General features: G+C 39.7%; 1 protein-coding gene across 2 annotated transcripts in view; it reads right to left on the reverse strand.

Moving 5' to 3' along the window:
- Window positions 1-4,425: 4,425 nt before the first annotated feature.
- coq8aa (coenzyme Q8A, genome duplicate a) overlaps window positions 4,426-14,715 on the reverse strand; it is a 35,489-nt gene continuing 25,199 nt past the window's right edge. For both annotated transcript variants that reach the window (XM_088324813.1, XM_088324812.1), the window contains exons 8-16: window positions 14,069-14,154; window positions 12,439-12,579; window positions 10,830-10,911; window positions 10,644-10,737; window positions 9,929-10,070; window positions 8,876-8,983; window positions 7,240-7,305; window positions 7,080-7,166; window positions 4,426-5,854 (exon numbers count right to left, since the gene is read on the reverse strand). In XM_088324813.1, coding sequence (XP_088180939.1) covers window positions 5,567-5,854; window positions 7,080-7,166; window positions 7,240-7,305; window positions 8,876-8,983; window positions 9,929-10,070; window positions 10,644-10,737; window positions 10,830-10,911; window positions 12,439-12,579; window positions 14,069-14,154 — 1,094 coding nt within the window. In that variant the 3' untranslated portion in view covers window positions 4,426-5,566. The remainder of the gene's footprint in view (window positions 5,855-7,079; window positions 7,167-7,239; window positions 7,306-8,875; window positions 8,984-9,928; window positions 10,071-10,643; window positions 10,738-10,829; window positions 10,912-12,438; window positions 12,580-14,068; window positions 14,155-14,715) is intronic.

Consider the following 14,715-nt stretch of genomic DNA (forward strand, 5'->3'; position numbering starts at 1 on the left):
TTACAAGAACACACAGAATTCCTACAAAAAACAAAAATACTACAGCTATACTTAAAAAAACCGCTATGGAAATACAACTACAGTAAGACTACAAAATACAACGACAGTAACAGAAATACTAGTAGTATAACCACAGTAATACTACAGATATACTACAACTGAACATCAAATTTAGTGCCTAAAACAGGGACCTAATATATTTTTTTGCTTTAAGTTTAAGCTTTTCAAAACAAATTTAATGGAAATAATCTATTTAAAAATATGTCATATATATATAATATATATATATATATATATATATATATATATATATATATAGTCAAGTCGAGTTTATTTGTATAGCCTTTAATCGCAAGGAGTCTCAAAGAGCTGCTCTGTGCAGACTATTGCAAACTACAGACTATTATTACACCATTCCCTGATCTCAAACCTACATGAGGGCAAGGAAAAACTCAAAATTTAGGTCATTCATTAGCTCTAGAATAGAAGTGTGTTTTAAGCCTAGATTTAAATAGTTCCACTGAGGTTGCTGATCAAATATCAGGGGGAAGAGCATTCCACAACACCTGGGCCGAATAGAAAACGCTCTTGAACCTGCGGTTTTCTTCTTGGCTCTTGGCATCACTAGTAGACTAGCATTTTCAGAGCTAAGGCTCTAGACCGGAACATAGGGGGAAATTAAATCTGAAAGATATGAGGGAGCAAGTCCATGCATGATTTTGTATAATACCTTAAAATCACATCTTGAGCTAACAGGGAAGCCAATGCAGGTTAGCTAAAATCGGGTAATGTGATCAAACTTTCTTGTCTTAGTTAAAAGCCTAGCTGCAGAATTTTTTTTACCAGCTGAAGGCTCTTGATTTTGGACTTCGGGGGACCGGAGAGTAGCGCATTACAGTAATCGAAACGGGTGGTCACAAACGCATGGATTATTATCTCTGCATCAGGCTGGGACAGCATAGGGCGAATTTTAGCGATATTGCGAAGATGGAAAAAAGCTGTTTTTGTAATATATGATATGTATATATATTTCATAAATGAAAACATTGGATAGGTCTCAAAGATCGGCCCTCTAGCCCCATTTTTTAGCCCAATGCGGCCTGCCTCTTTCAATAGTTGCCCACCCCTGTTATAAGGCTCATATAAAGATTTTTCATTTTTGTGGCTCCAAATATATATTGTTGTTTTTTTTGGTCCAATCTGGCTCTTTTAACATTTTGGGTTGCCGGGCCCTGTTTTAAGCTAACGGGTGGCAACAACTTGTCCTGCTCTCCATGCGAATGTTGACTTTCCTCTCGTGACCAAATTTGGTCGCTGTTCTGCACTCGCTGCACAAAAAGTAAACAAAGGATAGCCGAGAGCCAAACTGTCAAAACATTTGACTCATTGGAACCCCCCGAAACGGCTTTCCCACCATCTTCATCTCCTTGCAAACAGTAAATACACACAAATAGATTTTGACCTTTTTTTTTACAGTATTACTGTAGTAGTATTTCTGCTGATGTATGTATGTATTATGGTATTACTGTTGTAGTTTTTTTGTACTATAGTACCACTGTAGCAGTGTTCTGTAGTATTTTTGTTGTATTTTGTTTTCCTTTCAAAATTAAAGTCAAGTATTGTATTAGGTCCCTGTTTTAAGCACTTGATTTGATGTTCAGTTTTGTAGTATTTTTGTTTTAGTATGTTGGTGTTTATAGTATTACTGTAGTAGTATTTTCTAGTAGTTCTGATGTATTTTTCTTTTCAAATATAAGGTGAGTAAATATATTAGGTCCCTGTTTTAAGCACTAAATTTGATCTTTAGTTTGAGTATATATGTAGCATTACTGTTGTTATATTTTGTAGTATTTCTGTAGTAGTATTTCTGTTAGTGTTGTGCTATTATTGTAGTACTTCTGTATTATTTGTAGTATGTACTACTTTAGTAGTATTTGTATTATAGTATTACTGTAGTAATATTTTTTTAATTATCGTATTACTGTAGTAGTATTTTTGTTGGATTTTGTTTTTATTCTTCAAATTAAAGTGAATTCATTTATTAGGTAGTGGTATTTCTGTTACTGTCATTGTATTTTGTAGTATTTCTGTAGTTGTATTTCTGTGAGTATAGTGCTATTTTTGTAGTATTTCTGTAGTATTTGTAATATGTATTACTTTAGTAGTATTTATGTATTATAGTATTGCTGTAGTAGTATTTTCTAGTATTTTTTTTGTATTTTGTTTTCTTTTTCAAATTAAAGTGAATTAATATATTAGGTCCCTGTTTTAAGCACTAAATATGATATTCAGTTTTGTAGTATTTCTGTTGTAGTATGTTGGCATTTATAGTATTAAATTAGTCATATTTTTAGTAGTTCTGTTGTATATCTTTGTATTTTCAAAATTAAAGTGACTTAATATATAAGATCCTTGTTTTAAGCACTAACTCAAGGGTAAGCGCCCCCACATAAAACAAATAGTACTGGTTTCCATCGTTACCAGTAGCATGAGAAGGCTTAGTCAGATGCAGCATTTTCATCATCTGGTCGCCGTTGTTTTTCTTTGTAAGGCGTCTTCTAAGATGAGCCGGACCTCGGCATTGACAGGCAGCGGCGTGTGACAATACTGATACTAACCCTTACCATTTGGTCCCTGCTTTAAGCACTAAAATTAGAGATTAGACATGATAATCCAGGGTAAACATGTAATAAAGACTTTAAAGCGGGTGCCAAAGTCAATTGAATTAGGAACCGCTGGAACTAGGGCCTGTGTGAGTTTGGGCCACACCAGGTTTTCAAAGGCAGAAAGTTACCAAAAGATACATGTAAAATATTTTGCGTTTAGTTTGCAAAAAAAAAAAAAAAGATTAATTGAATCGGATAATTTGTTTAAACTTTGACTCTGTAATGTGTATGCACTGCGTGGGTCTAACTAGGAAGTAGCTAGCCAATCATATTGCAGGGTGGACGTGCATTGATCTCAATCATTAATGCAGTGTTTTCAGTAATGAATTGCCGAACTGTGTGCCTGTGCGGTCTAGCGTAAACTATCTTTTCAATTGAATTTAGTTTTATCCGGAGATGCAACGGCACCGACCGGTGGTTGTCCATGGGATTTTTCTCAATGAAAGAAATGTGCCTTAGTTTAAACTAGGTTAAAAAAAAACACTGCATCAGTGAGTACATTTTGAGTACGGCCTAAACAGTTAGGACAGATGACTATTTCAAACCCCTCTCAGGTCGCTCTATATTAAGCTCTCTTATTAAGTCGTTGGCACCAAACTATTACCTTGAGGGCCACAAATCCCCTCAGGCTGCGATTTTGAGACCCCTGCTTTAAATAGAGAAATAACGTCAAAGATTCAGGATATATAGACAAACATTTACAAATGACTTGGAGACAGGAAGAAAACAAAACCAAAGGCAGTAAAATTGACTTCTACAGTATAAGTTAACTTTTCTCCAAAATTTGTTTTATTAATGAATTGTTTACACTTGGTTGTATTCAATTGATGAGGAACAAAAGGTGCTGTTAGGAACTACACTGCTCTCTACTGGCAAAAAAGGACTATGCAACCCAATTAAGTTTAGAAATGGACGGCTTCATTTTATCAATGCTATTTAATTTTCGGATTTTGAAAGTACTTTTTGTACCACTATTGCCATATTTTATTTTGGCATTTTCTCAAAATGTGGGTATGATTCACACGAAAAAAAAATAATAATAATAATAATACGACCATAGTTACTTTAAAAACACTACTTGTATTGTGACAACTATTGTATCAAGGCTAATGTACCTCAAAGGGAACTGAGTTTGTTTTTTGAGAATACTGTAAGTCTACAATAAATTCAGATGTGGAAGATAAAAACAAGAAGTGCAGTAATCCCTCGTTTTTCGTGGGGGGTTGCGTTCGAAAAAACGTCCCACAATAGTCAAACTCCACAAAGTAGAAACCTTTATTATTGGATCATTTACTTAAAATTCAAATACAAACCCAACTCACCTGCAGAAGTATTTGTTTAACAAAAAAAGTACTGTTTTATAAACGACTTTTTTTAAACAAGTCATTTGAAAATAACATTGCTGTTTGTTGCACAACTGTATTGATTTAAGACTTGATCCACTTAATATGATACTTTGCCCCTCATCATTATAAAAAAACTGCATCTACTTTCTGTTTCTGTAAAACATATAATTTTCCATTATCAAACATTTTTTTAAATAGCACCAGGGAGCGCCAATGACCCTCATGTCACTCCAGAGCAAGTCTAGCGGGTGGGGAGGTCCAACTTTTTGGACGATAAAAAGCATCCTCTTCTGTTTAGCCATTCAGAATGCAGATTCTTTTTTTTTTTTCCCCATCGGTAGGCATTATACATATATGACATACTGTTTCTTTACTCTGATACGATGTTTGTGGTCGTAAATAAGAAAACAAGCTTCACTGCAAACATTTTGTTTTTAATCGAGTGAAATCTACAAACATGGCCCAAAATCAAGCACTTACACAAAAATTTGATTTTTTTTCTGTTGATTTCTGGTAACGTGGTAACATCAACCTGAGTATTATTTCAACTGGCCGCCAAAACAGAGAAAAGTCTCCCAAACTCAACGCAATCAACAGCAGCAAAGACAAAAATAGGGAAATAAATGACATGTTATTTTACCCAGTTGATAATCTCTTTAGAGCCGTTTCCAGCGTTCGTACACCTTTTTAAAGCCCTTTGTAAGGACTTATTTTCCAATTTCTCCAGTACCATTAAATGAAGAAATCTGGTGAGAATCATGTAGTTTGTAGTGCCAAAATTATTTATGATTTTTAATCTTGCATGTGCATTCAGCAAGATATGAGTTTTCGATTTTGAGTCAACTGGGAAATTGTTTTTAGACAAATCTCCCCATATAGGTTTTGGGTAAAAATGTAGTTTACATTTTCAGTTGCAGGAAGTTTTTTCCATTGCAATTTACCACTGGGAAACACAACTTTCATTTTTTTTTTTGCATGGCCCATAACAAATATCCATAATTAATATGTAGTCCTTGCACTAATACACATTTCATGGTGGTGTAGCATGCACCTGTCTTCTGGGGCACGACCCTTAGGGGGAGATGATGCTTCATAGGACAATGGCGTACAAACTAATGCCAGCTGCGTTTTATCACTAAGGAAGAAAAAATGGCAAAAGGAAGCCACACGAGAACAATGTCGCCGTCATTTTTAAGCACACTTGTTAAGGAACATGGCAACAGGTGCGCACATTTACAAGCACTTCAACCAAAATTCAAGCACTTTTCAACCCTTGAAAACCCAACATTTAAAATCAAGCATTTTCAAGGATTTCAAGCACCTGTACGAACCCTGCTTATCTCATTTATTTTTCAAACTGGTCATGAAACATGGAAAGGGGCTAAAAGAAGACACTTGCGGTCCTGGCTGGTCCACATCGATCGACTGACCTTAACTACATCCATTTCACAATCTTAACCCTGATCATCTTGGAAAATCCCATCAAAACGGAAAACAAAACGAAAAAACACAAATTCATTAGATTTTGTTTCTTTCCCGATTGGTCCCGGGGTGTCAAACGGGCGGTCGGCGGCCCTCCCAATATCGCTGGTACATCTCCTGGAACATGTCCTTGCATCGTAGCTTGGCGTCCAGACGCGAACAGATGAGGAAGGAACCGCCCATTTTCCGGTGGAGCGAGTACGTTTCCTCCGGCGGCGGCGTGAGGCGGTGCCGCAGCATGACCGGGATCAGGTTGTGGATGCGCTCCGTGGTCGATTGCGCGCCGAAATTGAAGGTGTCGGGTGAGGCGAAAGCTTCGCCAAGGATCATCACCGCGTCCACGTGAGCGTTCTCCATAGCCTGTAAAGACCAGCAGAAATGGGGTTGTAACGTGTTGGATTTTTCTCAGGTTTTTGTGCACTCCTTTAAAATCACTTTACAAAACACTTGCAGGTACAGAATGTCACAAAGGTGAGTACACTCCTCACATTTCAGCAGAGATTTCATTATAATGTATAACTTAACAACACTGAAGAAACATCGCTATGACACAATTAGGGGTAGTTTGTGTAAAGCTTATATAGTGTAAATGTATTTTTCCCCTCAAAAACTTAAAATATAACCATTAGTAGCTAAACCCCTGTCAACAAAAGTACACCATAAAGTGAAAGTTCCTGAAGTGTCAATATTTTGTGTGGCCACCATGATTTTGCAGAACCGCCTTAATCCTCCTGGGCATGGATCTCACCAGAGCCTCACAGGTTGCCACTGAAACGCTCTTCCACTGCTCCATGACAACATGAAAGAGTTGGGGGATTTTCAAGATCTTGTGCTTCACCACCTCCGCTTGAGGATGCCTCAAAGTTGTTTTATTGGATTTAGATCTCAGGAAATGCTTGGCTGGTCCATCACCTTTACCCCTTCAGAAAAGTCATCTTAGCGGTGAGTTTGGGTTTACTCAGCTACTTAGGATGTCCAACACAGCCCTGTTGTGTGTGTGTAGAGATTTTTTTTAAACTGCAGCTTAATGTCATGTATTTACTATATTCCTTATTGTAGCCTTAGTCAGCCTTTTATACTACCACACTTTTTTTAAAGTGCCCAGAGAGTTCATTGCCATGGTGTGCCATTTTGGGAGTTTCGGTGACCAGTATGAGAGTGAAAGCTGCACTATAAATCGAATTTACCTGTTCCCTATTTACACCTGAGACTTATTAGGAATGGGAAATTATGGAGCGAATTACAATAAGGACTGTCAAATGTTTTTAGTCAGATTATAGTTTTATCTGTCTGCATTATCATGTGTTTTGGAGTAAATATTTTAGATAGTTGGATTCACTGGGCAGTTATGGATGTAACGAGGCCACGTTTGCGGACTAACATCTCATTTGATCATTGCAGGGGGGGCGGCTATATAGTTTGACTATCGTGTTTCAGACTGTGATAATTCTGAGATCAGTGTATTTTAAATGGCGCAAGTCTACGAAAAATGCATATTTAGATTTTATTTTCAGGGTAAATATGTGTAAATAATACTGACCACTGTCCCCCATGGCCCTCAAAGGATATAGAACAGTCAGTTTACCTTTGACTCATAACCAGTGAGGAACTTCATCTCGATAGATTTCTTCAGGACTCCCTCGCGGTTGCCCTCAGCAGCAGAATGGATTAACTGCAGTCACAAAATATTCCAGCGATTACACAATTTTCGTTCACCGATTTCTCGCATATCCGTCGGGACTTACTTCGATGTACACATCCGTGAAACTTTGATCGAATCCTCTGGTGGCTCCGAAGTCCAGCAGCGCCACCTGTGCACACCAAAACTTAGCATTGTATCCCAACCTATTTTTAGGAGCCATGGCAAACTTTTTTAAGTAAAAAAATCTTGAAGCACACCGTCCAAATTATGTTCTTGTTGTCTAAAGCTTGAATTATCTTGTTGCCAAAATTGACAGTACTGTTTAAAGTTTTTAATCATTTGTGGTCTCAATGGCTCAGGAAGTAATACAAGTTATTCATCTTGGTTAAAAATGTTGTGGTAAATTTGGATTTTTATGATATTTTTAACCCGCTCTACTATTTTTTCTCTTCAGTAGGTAAAGCACTCGTCTTGGGATCAAGAGGTCGCAGTTTCGATTCCCGGCTCCTCCGAGTTATATGTCGAAGTGTCTTTGGGCAAGACACTGAATCCCTAATGCCCCCGATCAGCAGGTAGTTCCCTTGCATGGCTGACTCCCTATTGGTGTGTGAATGGGTAAGTGTGAAGCACATTGTAAAGCGCTTTGGGAGGTCTTCATTGACTTGAAAAGCGCTATATAAATGCAGAACATTTACATTTATTTTTCTATGAACAGAAAAAGGGAGAGTGAGAGAGAAGGACGGAGAGAGAATGAGAAAAATAGAGGGGGGTGAAAGAGACAGACAGGGGTAGAAAGAGCACAAAATACCATATTTTCCAGAATATAAGGCGCACGTAATCTGACAATGTGTTTTGAAATCCAGTGCGCCTTATAGTTTTGAAAAAGCAGTAGGTTCAAATTTGGATTTAAAAAATATAATCATAATTTGAAAACGCAAAAGCACTTTGCATCCCATCAACAACAAGCAAGAACGGCAAGAAAATCTAGTTGGAGAAATTATAATTTGTTTTTGTCTCATTTTTTTATTGACTATATTTCACAAAGATGATTGGAAGATTTTACCGTAGTTCCCAGACTTTAAGGTGCAGCCAAAAGCCCCAAAAATAAACAGAAATTTGAATGTATGCCTTACAGGGCAGAAAATACTGTAATTTAAGTCAGAACATAGTAAAAAGATCATTTTTGCTAAGTTCTAATTCTACTGAAATATTGTCTTTAATTACTTTAAATGGATATTGTGTATTGTTTTGTGCCTCCTACTTGTAAAACCCCTCAAATTAATTATGAAAAAACTATTTATTTGAATAATAAATGAATATTCACGAACTCTTAGATGGAGATATTCGTATTTATTTTACATAACATGAAGCTCACTTAGAGGGGAGCTGACATGATTGTCTGCCATCTTGCTGCTACAGGTACCCCCATAAACCAAAATCATTGTGAAAGCTAGGACGAGGAAGTTTGTCCAACCGTACATATTACTTCACTGTGACCACGGAGGGAGACGAGCAAAGACACGTGTGGTTGCTATGTTAAATATGTTGGCAGCGGACAGCATGAAGCCAGAAAAATTGAGAAGCGCTGTGTTATCAAAAACAAAGATAAAATTGGGCAATATCCTGAAGCACACTAGTGTGCCTCAGCACACTGTTTGAAAACCCCAATCTTATAATATTTATTGTAATCAAAAGATACGAGAGAGCAATTTTCCCTCCATTCTAGACTGCCTCTTCACCTTGTGTGTCTGCGGATCGTACAGGAAGTTGGACCAGTTTGGGTCGGTCTGCATGAAACGGAACTCAAACAACTCTCTAAGGCACAGGTTCAGGATGTTCTCGCAGATCTGAACAAAAAAGGGAAAAATTATTTAAACAAGAAAGTTGTTACTCGCTACTCCGCGCTTCAGTTATCGCTTGTTTACCCCTTCGCGGATTTTGAGTTTAATTGATTTTGTCATTGATATTGTATCGTGCATTGTGTTCTGTTAGACAGCACACTACAAGTACAGATTAGAGAGGGGGCTCTTTGTATGCGCGTGTTTACTGCCTGGATGGGCATGCAGTCAAAATATCCGAATCAAAAACAAACCGGAAAGCACCGCGACCGTTAGCTTTTAGCGGCTCATTACATTGAAAAGAAATTCATCAAATAAATCGGACTCTGAGGAAAGTCGAAAGAGTGCAACGTAATTGTGATCACCAGCGGGCGCTTTGTGGGATTATTGGGTTACTCTGGCGGCTTCTGGAAGAAGGCAAAAGCGGTGCTGCCGGATTGGCCTACTGCTAACGGCTAGGCTAACAACTCTTCGAAGTCACTGCTGCTGACCCTGTATCTGAACAATGCCAGGTCTTTTAGCCATGAAAAGAATGACCTGGATTAACACATTAAGAGGAACCGCTACATTCGGGACAGTTTAATTTTAATTGTGGAGACCGGTCTCCATTCGAGGACACACGATGCTAGTGCGCAGCTAGCCGGCCGCTCTCTAAATTGCATTCTTACAAGAAGCCCTCCAATTTTGTTTTACTTTTGTATAATGACAATAAAACAGCTACAAGTATGTGTTGTGTGTTATTTGTAGATGCATAATTGTTATTTTGTTACAGTCGTATACTTTCAGTCGGCAATGATGTCATCACGAGGTAAGCTCAACCTTTTGGGGGCTTTTGCGATGCTACTTTGTGGATTTTCACTTTTTGCAGATGGTTCCTATCTCCCTTAACCGCGAAAACCGAGGTATGTATGTACTTCTCTTTCCACCAGAGAGCGTCTGACCCTTATTCTCTACCGTGTTCTTGAGCTCCTGTGGGAGGCCCTCGGCCTGATCCAGGGGAAAACCAGGCACCAGCTCAGTGGTGAGAACGTGTCTGCTGCTCAGCTCCTTGATCACCTCGGGAACGTAGAAGAACGGGTGATCTTTCAGAAGCTCCCTTTAGGTAAGACACACAACAAAAATAAATTACAATAAAATAAATACAGTATTACAAGACCAAGTCATATTTTAATTAGAAAATATTCAATGGCAAAAAATCTATGATTTATTATTTTTAACTGTGGTTTGAATTTATTTACCATAAAATAAGGAAAACCGTGCGAATTCTTTTCCCACTAGATGTCACTGTATTGTGTAGTGTAACCGTAAACAAGTGTTAAAAAGCACAAGGAAGAATACAAACTACGGAGACTGAAAGTGACCAGAGCGCACAATTTTCTCTCTTTTTTTTTTTGCCTGGACTTTCATGGGGTTTTTGGGGTACCCGTAGCAGCAAGATTCAGATTCACTTTATTGTCATTCGTGTACACGTGTACACAGAACGTTGGACGGAGGTATAACACCAATAACGAGCATTTGTTGTTTTGTCCTCACCAATCTTTCAAAGGGGAGGCGTGACAGAAAATAATTGAGAAGCACTGTGCTATCCAAAAAGCCAAGACCGCATCACCCCATAGTAAAAATAGATTTGACTATTTCCCCCCCCCCCAAATAATGCAAAATAATTAACCTAAACTTCTTTGCACACTGCGCCTCCCTGACGTAGTCGCATTCCAGCGCCAACTCTTTCCTCATCACGTCAATCATATGTTCTGGAAACAGACCTGGGCAGAAAATAGGAATACATAAATACATTGTACGCATAAAATGTAAATTGTAAAACAATTATATAACAACGACTGCTTTTTTGCTGCACCTTCAGGCAAGGCATTGCTCATACTGAGCACAGTCATCAGATTGTTGACGTCGCTGTTGATACTTTGGGCGACCCCAGGATACTAAGCAGGAAAAGAGGACAGGAAAAAAATAGTCTATAAAGAGCAGAATAGCCTAAAACATTAAAATAAAATAAATTGGAATATATATCCATCCGTGCATTTTCTCCCGCTTATCTGGGTTGGGTTGCTAGGGTAGCAGCCTACGCAGGGCAGCCCAGACCTCCCTATCCCCTGCCTCTTCATCCGGCGGGATCCTGAGGCGTTTCCAGGCTAGCCTAGAGACATAGTCTTCCCAGCGTGTCCTGGGTCGCCCCCGGGGCTTCCTGCCAGTGGGACGTGCACGGAACACCTCCCAAGGAAGTGGTACAGGAGGCATCCATATCTGATGCCTAAGCTACCTTAAACTGTCTCTTCTCAATGCAAAGGAGCAGTGGCTCTACAGAGTCCCTCCCGGATGACCAAGCTTCTCACCTTTTCTCTAAGGGAGAGCCCGGCCACCCCGCGGAGTAAAATCATTTCAGCCACTTGTATCTTGTTCTTTCGGTCATGACCCACAGTAGATCGACCTGTAAATCGAGAGCTTCGACTGGTACAGGGTCCGCATGATGGCAGACTCTGCACTTATCAGTCTGTCACGATTTCGCTCGCCCAGACACGGGTTACGTTGGCCAGGCCTTTCCCCACAGGGTCCAAGCGGGCACAGCCCGAAGGGGACGACATGGGTACCCTTCCCATGGGTTCACTACATGTAGGAGGGATTGGGTGCGAAAAGAGCGAGGTAGCAGCTGAAGGAGGGGTCCTTGGCGTAACGATGCCCGGCAACAGAAACTGGATTTTGGGACATGGAAAATTTGAATAAAACAGGGGCGGCAGTGGCTCAGTAGGTAGAGTGCTCGTCTTGCGATCAACAGATCGCAGTTCGAATCCCGGCTCCTCTGTGTTACAAGTCAAAGTGTCCTTGGGTAAGACACTGAGCCCCCAATAAGCAGGTTAGTGCCTTACACGGCCGCTATTGGGCAATGTGAAGCACACTGTAAAGCGCTTTGGGAAGTCTTGACTTGAAAAGCGCTATATAAATGCAGATCATTTCATTTAAAAATCAAAGCTATATTTTATTTAAGGGAAGCATCTCTGAAAACAGGGAAGCACGGGGGCGCAGTGGATAACGCTTGTGCGGCACAGTTCATGTCATGGGAATCTCCTGCGTGGGTTCAAATCCAGCTCCAGACTTCCTGTGCGGAGTTTGCATGTTCTCCCCGTGCTTGTGTGGGTTTCCTCCGGGCACTCCGGTTTCCTCCCACGTTCCAAAAACATGCATTTCAGGTGAATTGGCCGGTCCAAATTGTCCCTAGGTGTGAATGAGCGAATGAGTTGTCTGTCCCTGTGTGCCGTGCGATTGGCTGGCAACCAGTTGAGGGTGTCCCCTGCCCACTGCCCGGAGATGGCTGGGATGGGCTCCAGCCCCCCCGCGACCCTAATGAGGATAAGCGGTACGGCTAATGAGATGAGATGAGATCTCTGAAAACAGTTTTTAAAAATAACACACATGGTAAGAACAAAAATCGATTTTATATTATTTTTTGGCACCTGGATTTTCATGGCCACCTCCCTGCCGTCTTTGAGCCTGGCTAGGTGGACTTGGCCGATGGAGGCGGCGGCGAAAGGACGCTCCTCAAAGGACTCCAGCTTATCTCTCCAGTTTGGACCCAAGTCATTGTTCAGCGCTTTCTGAGCACAGGAAGAGGGCCCCGTTAGGACTCTGAACCCCATAATGCCCCAGATGAGCAGGTAGTCGCCTTGCATGGCTCCTCTGTCTGTCTGTGAGTGTGTGTGTGAATGGGTAAGTGTGAAGTACATTGTAAAGCGCTTCAGTGACTGGTTATTGCGCTATTGAAATACAGTCCATTTACCTTTTACCATACCTCAGTGCGCGACCATAATCCGTACAGGATCCGTGTTCACCAAATTGTTCGAGTACCGAAACATTTATTCCAATATGAAATAAGGGTTTTTATTTTTAAATGTACTTTTGCATTTCAAAATACCTTTGAAATTATTCGAATACGTGTAGCTAAACTTACTCAAATGTGGAAAAAATAAGATTTAACATAATAAAAATATACTGCATATACTCTCGTATAAGCCTACTTCAAATACCAACAACCCCCTAAAATTGCTTTAAAATAGCCACATACTAAAAGAAATACGTACTCCAAATACTGATAAAAAAGGTACCCAAAGAACTATAATTATTTAAATGTGTAGATAATAAAGATTAATATATCCGTCATATGGATAATAAAACAATTTACTGTACTTTTAAGAGCAGTGTTTTGACGGCAGACACTTGTACACCATTTTTGTATTCCCAATAATTTCCTTTTTCGACTCAATCGTCACTGCTTTTCCACATACCTTAATTTCTTGGGGGCCATTATTATTGGCAAAAAAGGCAATAAACAACACTAAACTGTAATAAAATGAGATGTGTTCACTCTCAAACAGAATCAGAACGGCTGAGGGACGGGGGGCCATGCAAAAAGTTGGCAATAAAGTCTGACTAAGCTGACAGTGGGCCTGACTTGGGTGGCTATGACTGTCTTACACGCCCTTGTGTTCATTTTTTTTATGCGCATAGAAGCCGATCCCCTGATGTTAGTATTGGATTATGTAGTTTTAAATGTACCTTATATGCAAGCATAAATGGTAAAACTTTCAAAGCATTTAATTGTGTACGAGGGTCTGCAATTCTTGTATTTTGCATTATATTTGACTAAATTTTGGTCTCCGTTTTCCAGATCATTCACTTTCTTGGGACTCATTGTTATCATCGGCAAAAAAGGCAATAAAACACACTAATTTACTATGAAATACGATGAGGTCCCTCTTAAACAAAATCAAGACAGCACCGGTTGACTGAACAGAGGGAAGACATCTCGAGACCCATTATTATCGGGGGGGAAAAAAAAACAATAAAACACATAAATCCTTAACACGTGTTGTCGGACTGACCATCTCTCAAAATTATGCTAGCTGACTGGACAAAAGTAGTCAAGATGCCTGCTTATCTAATTTGGCCACGCGTTTATTTGAGTTATGCTTTTTTTGTTAGTAAAGATCAGTCGAATTTCCAGATTTGTTTGAATACAGAGTGGTTAGAGTACCCAGGTATCACTGTTATGAGATCAATAATGCGCTTAAAACTCATGTTGCTTACCGTCATTTGCTTGATGGGCATGAAGTCTGCGCTCTGCCGCACTCGCTCCAGGATTTTGGCCAGCTGTGGGTTGATAAATGCATCATCTGAAATGAAGAGAAATATTCTAGCATGAAAGCAAAAATTACCATTTTCATTGTACAAAACTCTGTGGCCTTGGCGGGTAGGGCACGCGCCCCGAGACTGAGAGGTTTTTGGTTCAAGCCTCGGCTTAGGACTAACAAACATTGGTACCCGTTGCCTCCCTGCTTGGCGCCCGCCATTAGGCGTTGGAATTGGGGGGTTGGGTCACCTTATGACTCCCAACGAGATGTTGCAACACATCAGTTGGGTTGAGCGAGGGGGCTGGGAATCCCCTCTGTGTAAATCTCCCAGAAAGAATCAAAAATGTAAGTGTGTTCTTGACTCTAGCAACCTCCCACTAGATCAGTGGTTTCCAAAGGGGCGGTACCGCCCCCTGGGGGTGGAAATTGTATTGAACTGTCTTTATTGTAATTGATAAAACTAAACAATGTTCACTGTGTTGTCAACAAAAAAAAAATGATAATCAAATTTAATAATAAAAGAAAAATCCAATTGTTAAAACACGACAGAATGAAACAACAACATTTTACTTAAGCAAAGTAAAAGAGAGTCGGCAATTAAAA

Source organism: Urocampus carinirostris, chromosome 20 (genome assembly GCF_059441175.1).
Source record: "Urocampus carinirostris isolate Australia breed hairy pipefish chromosome 20, RoL_Ucar_1.0, whole genome shotgun sequence".
NCBI classification, from domain to species: domain Eukaryota; kingdom Metazoa; phylum Chordata; class Actinopteri; order Syngnathiformes; family Syngnathidae; genus Urocampus; species Urocampus carinirostris.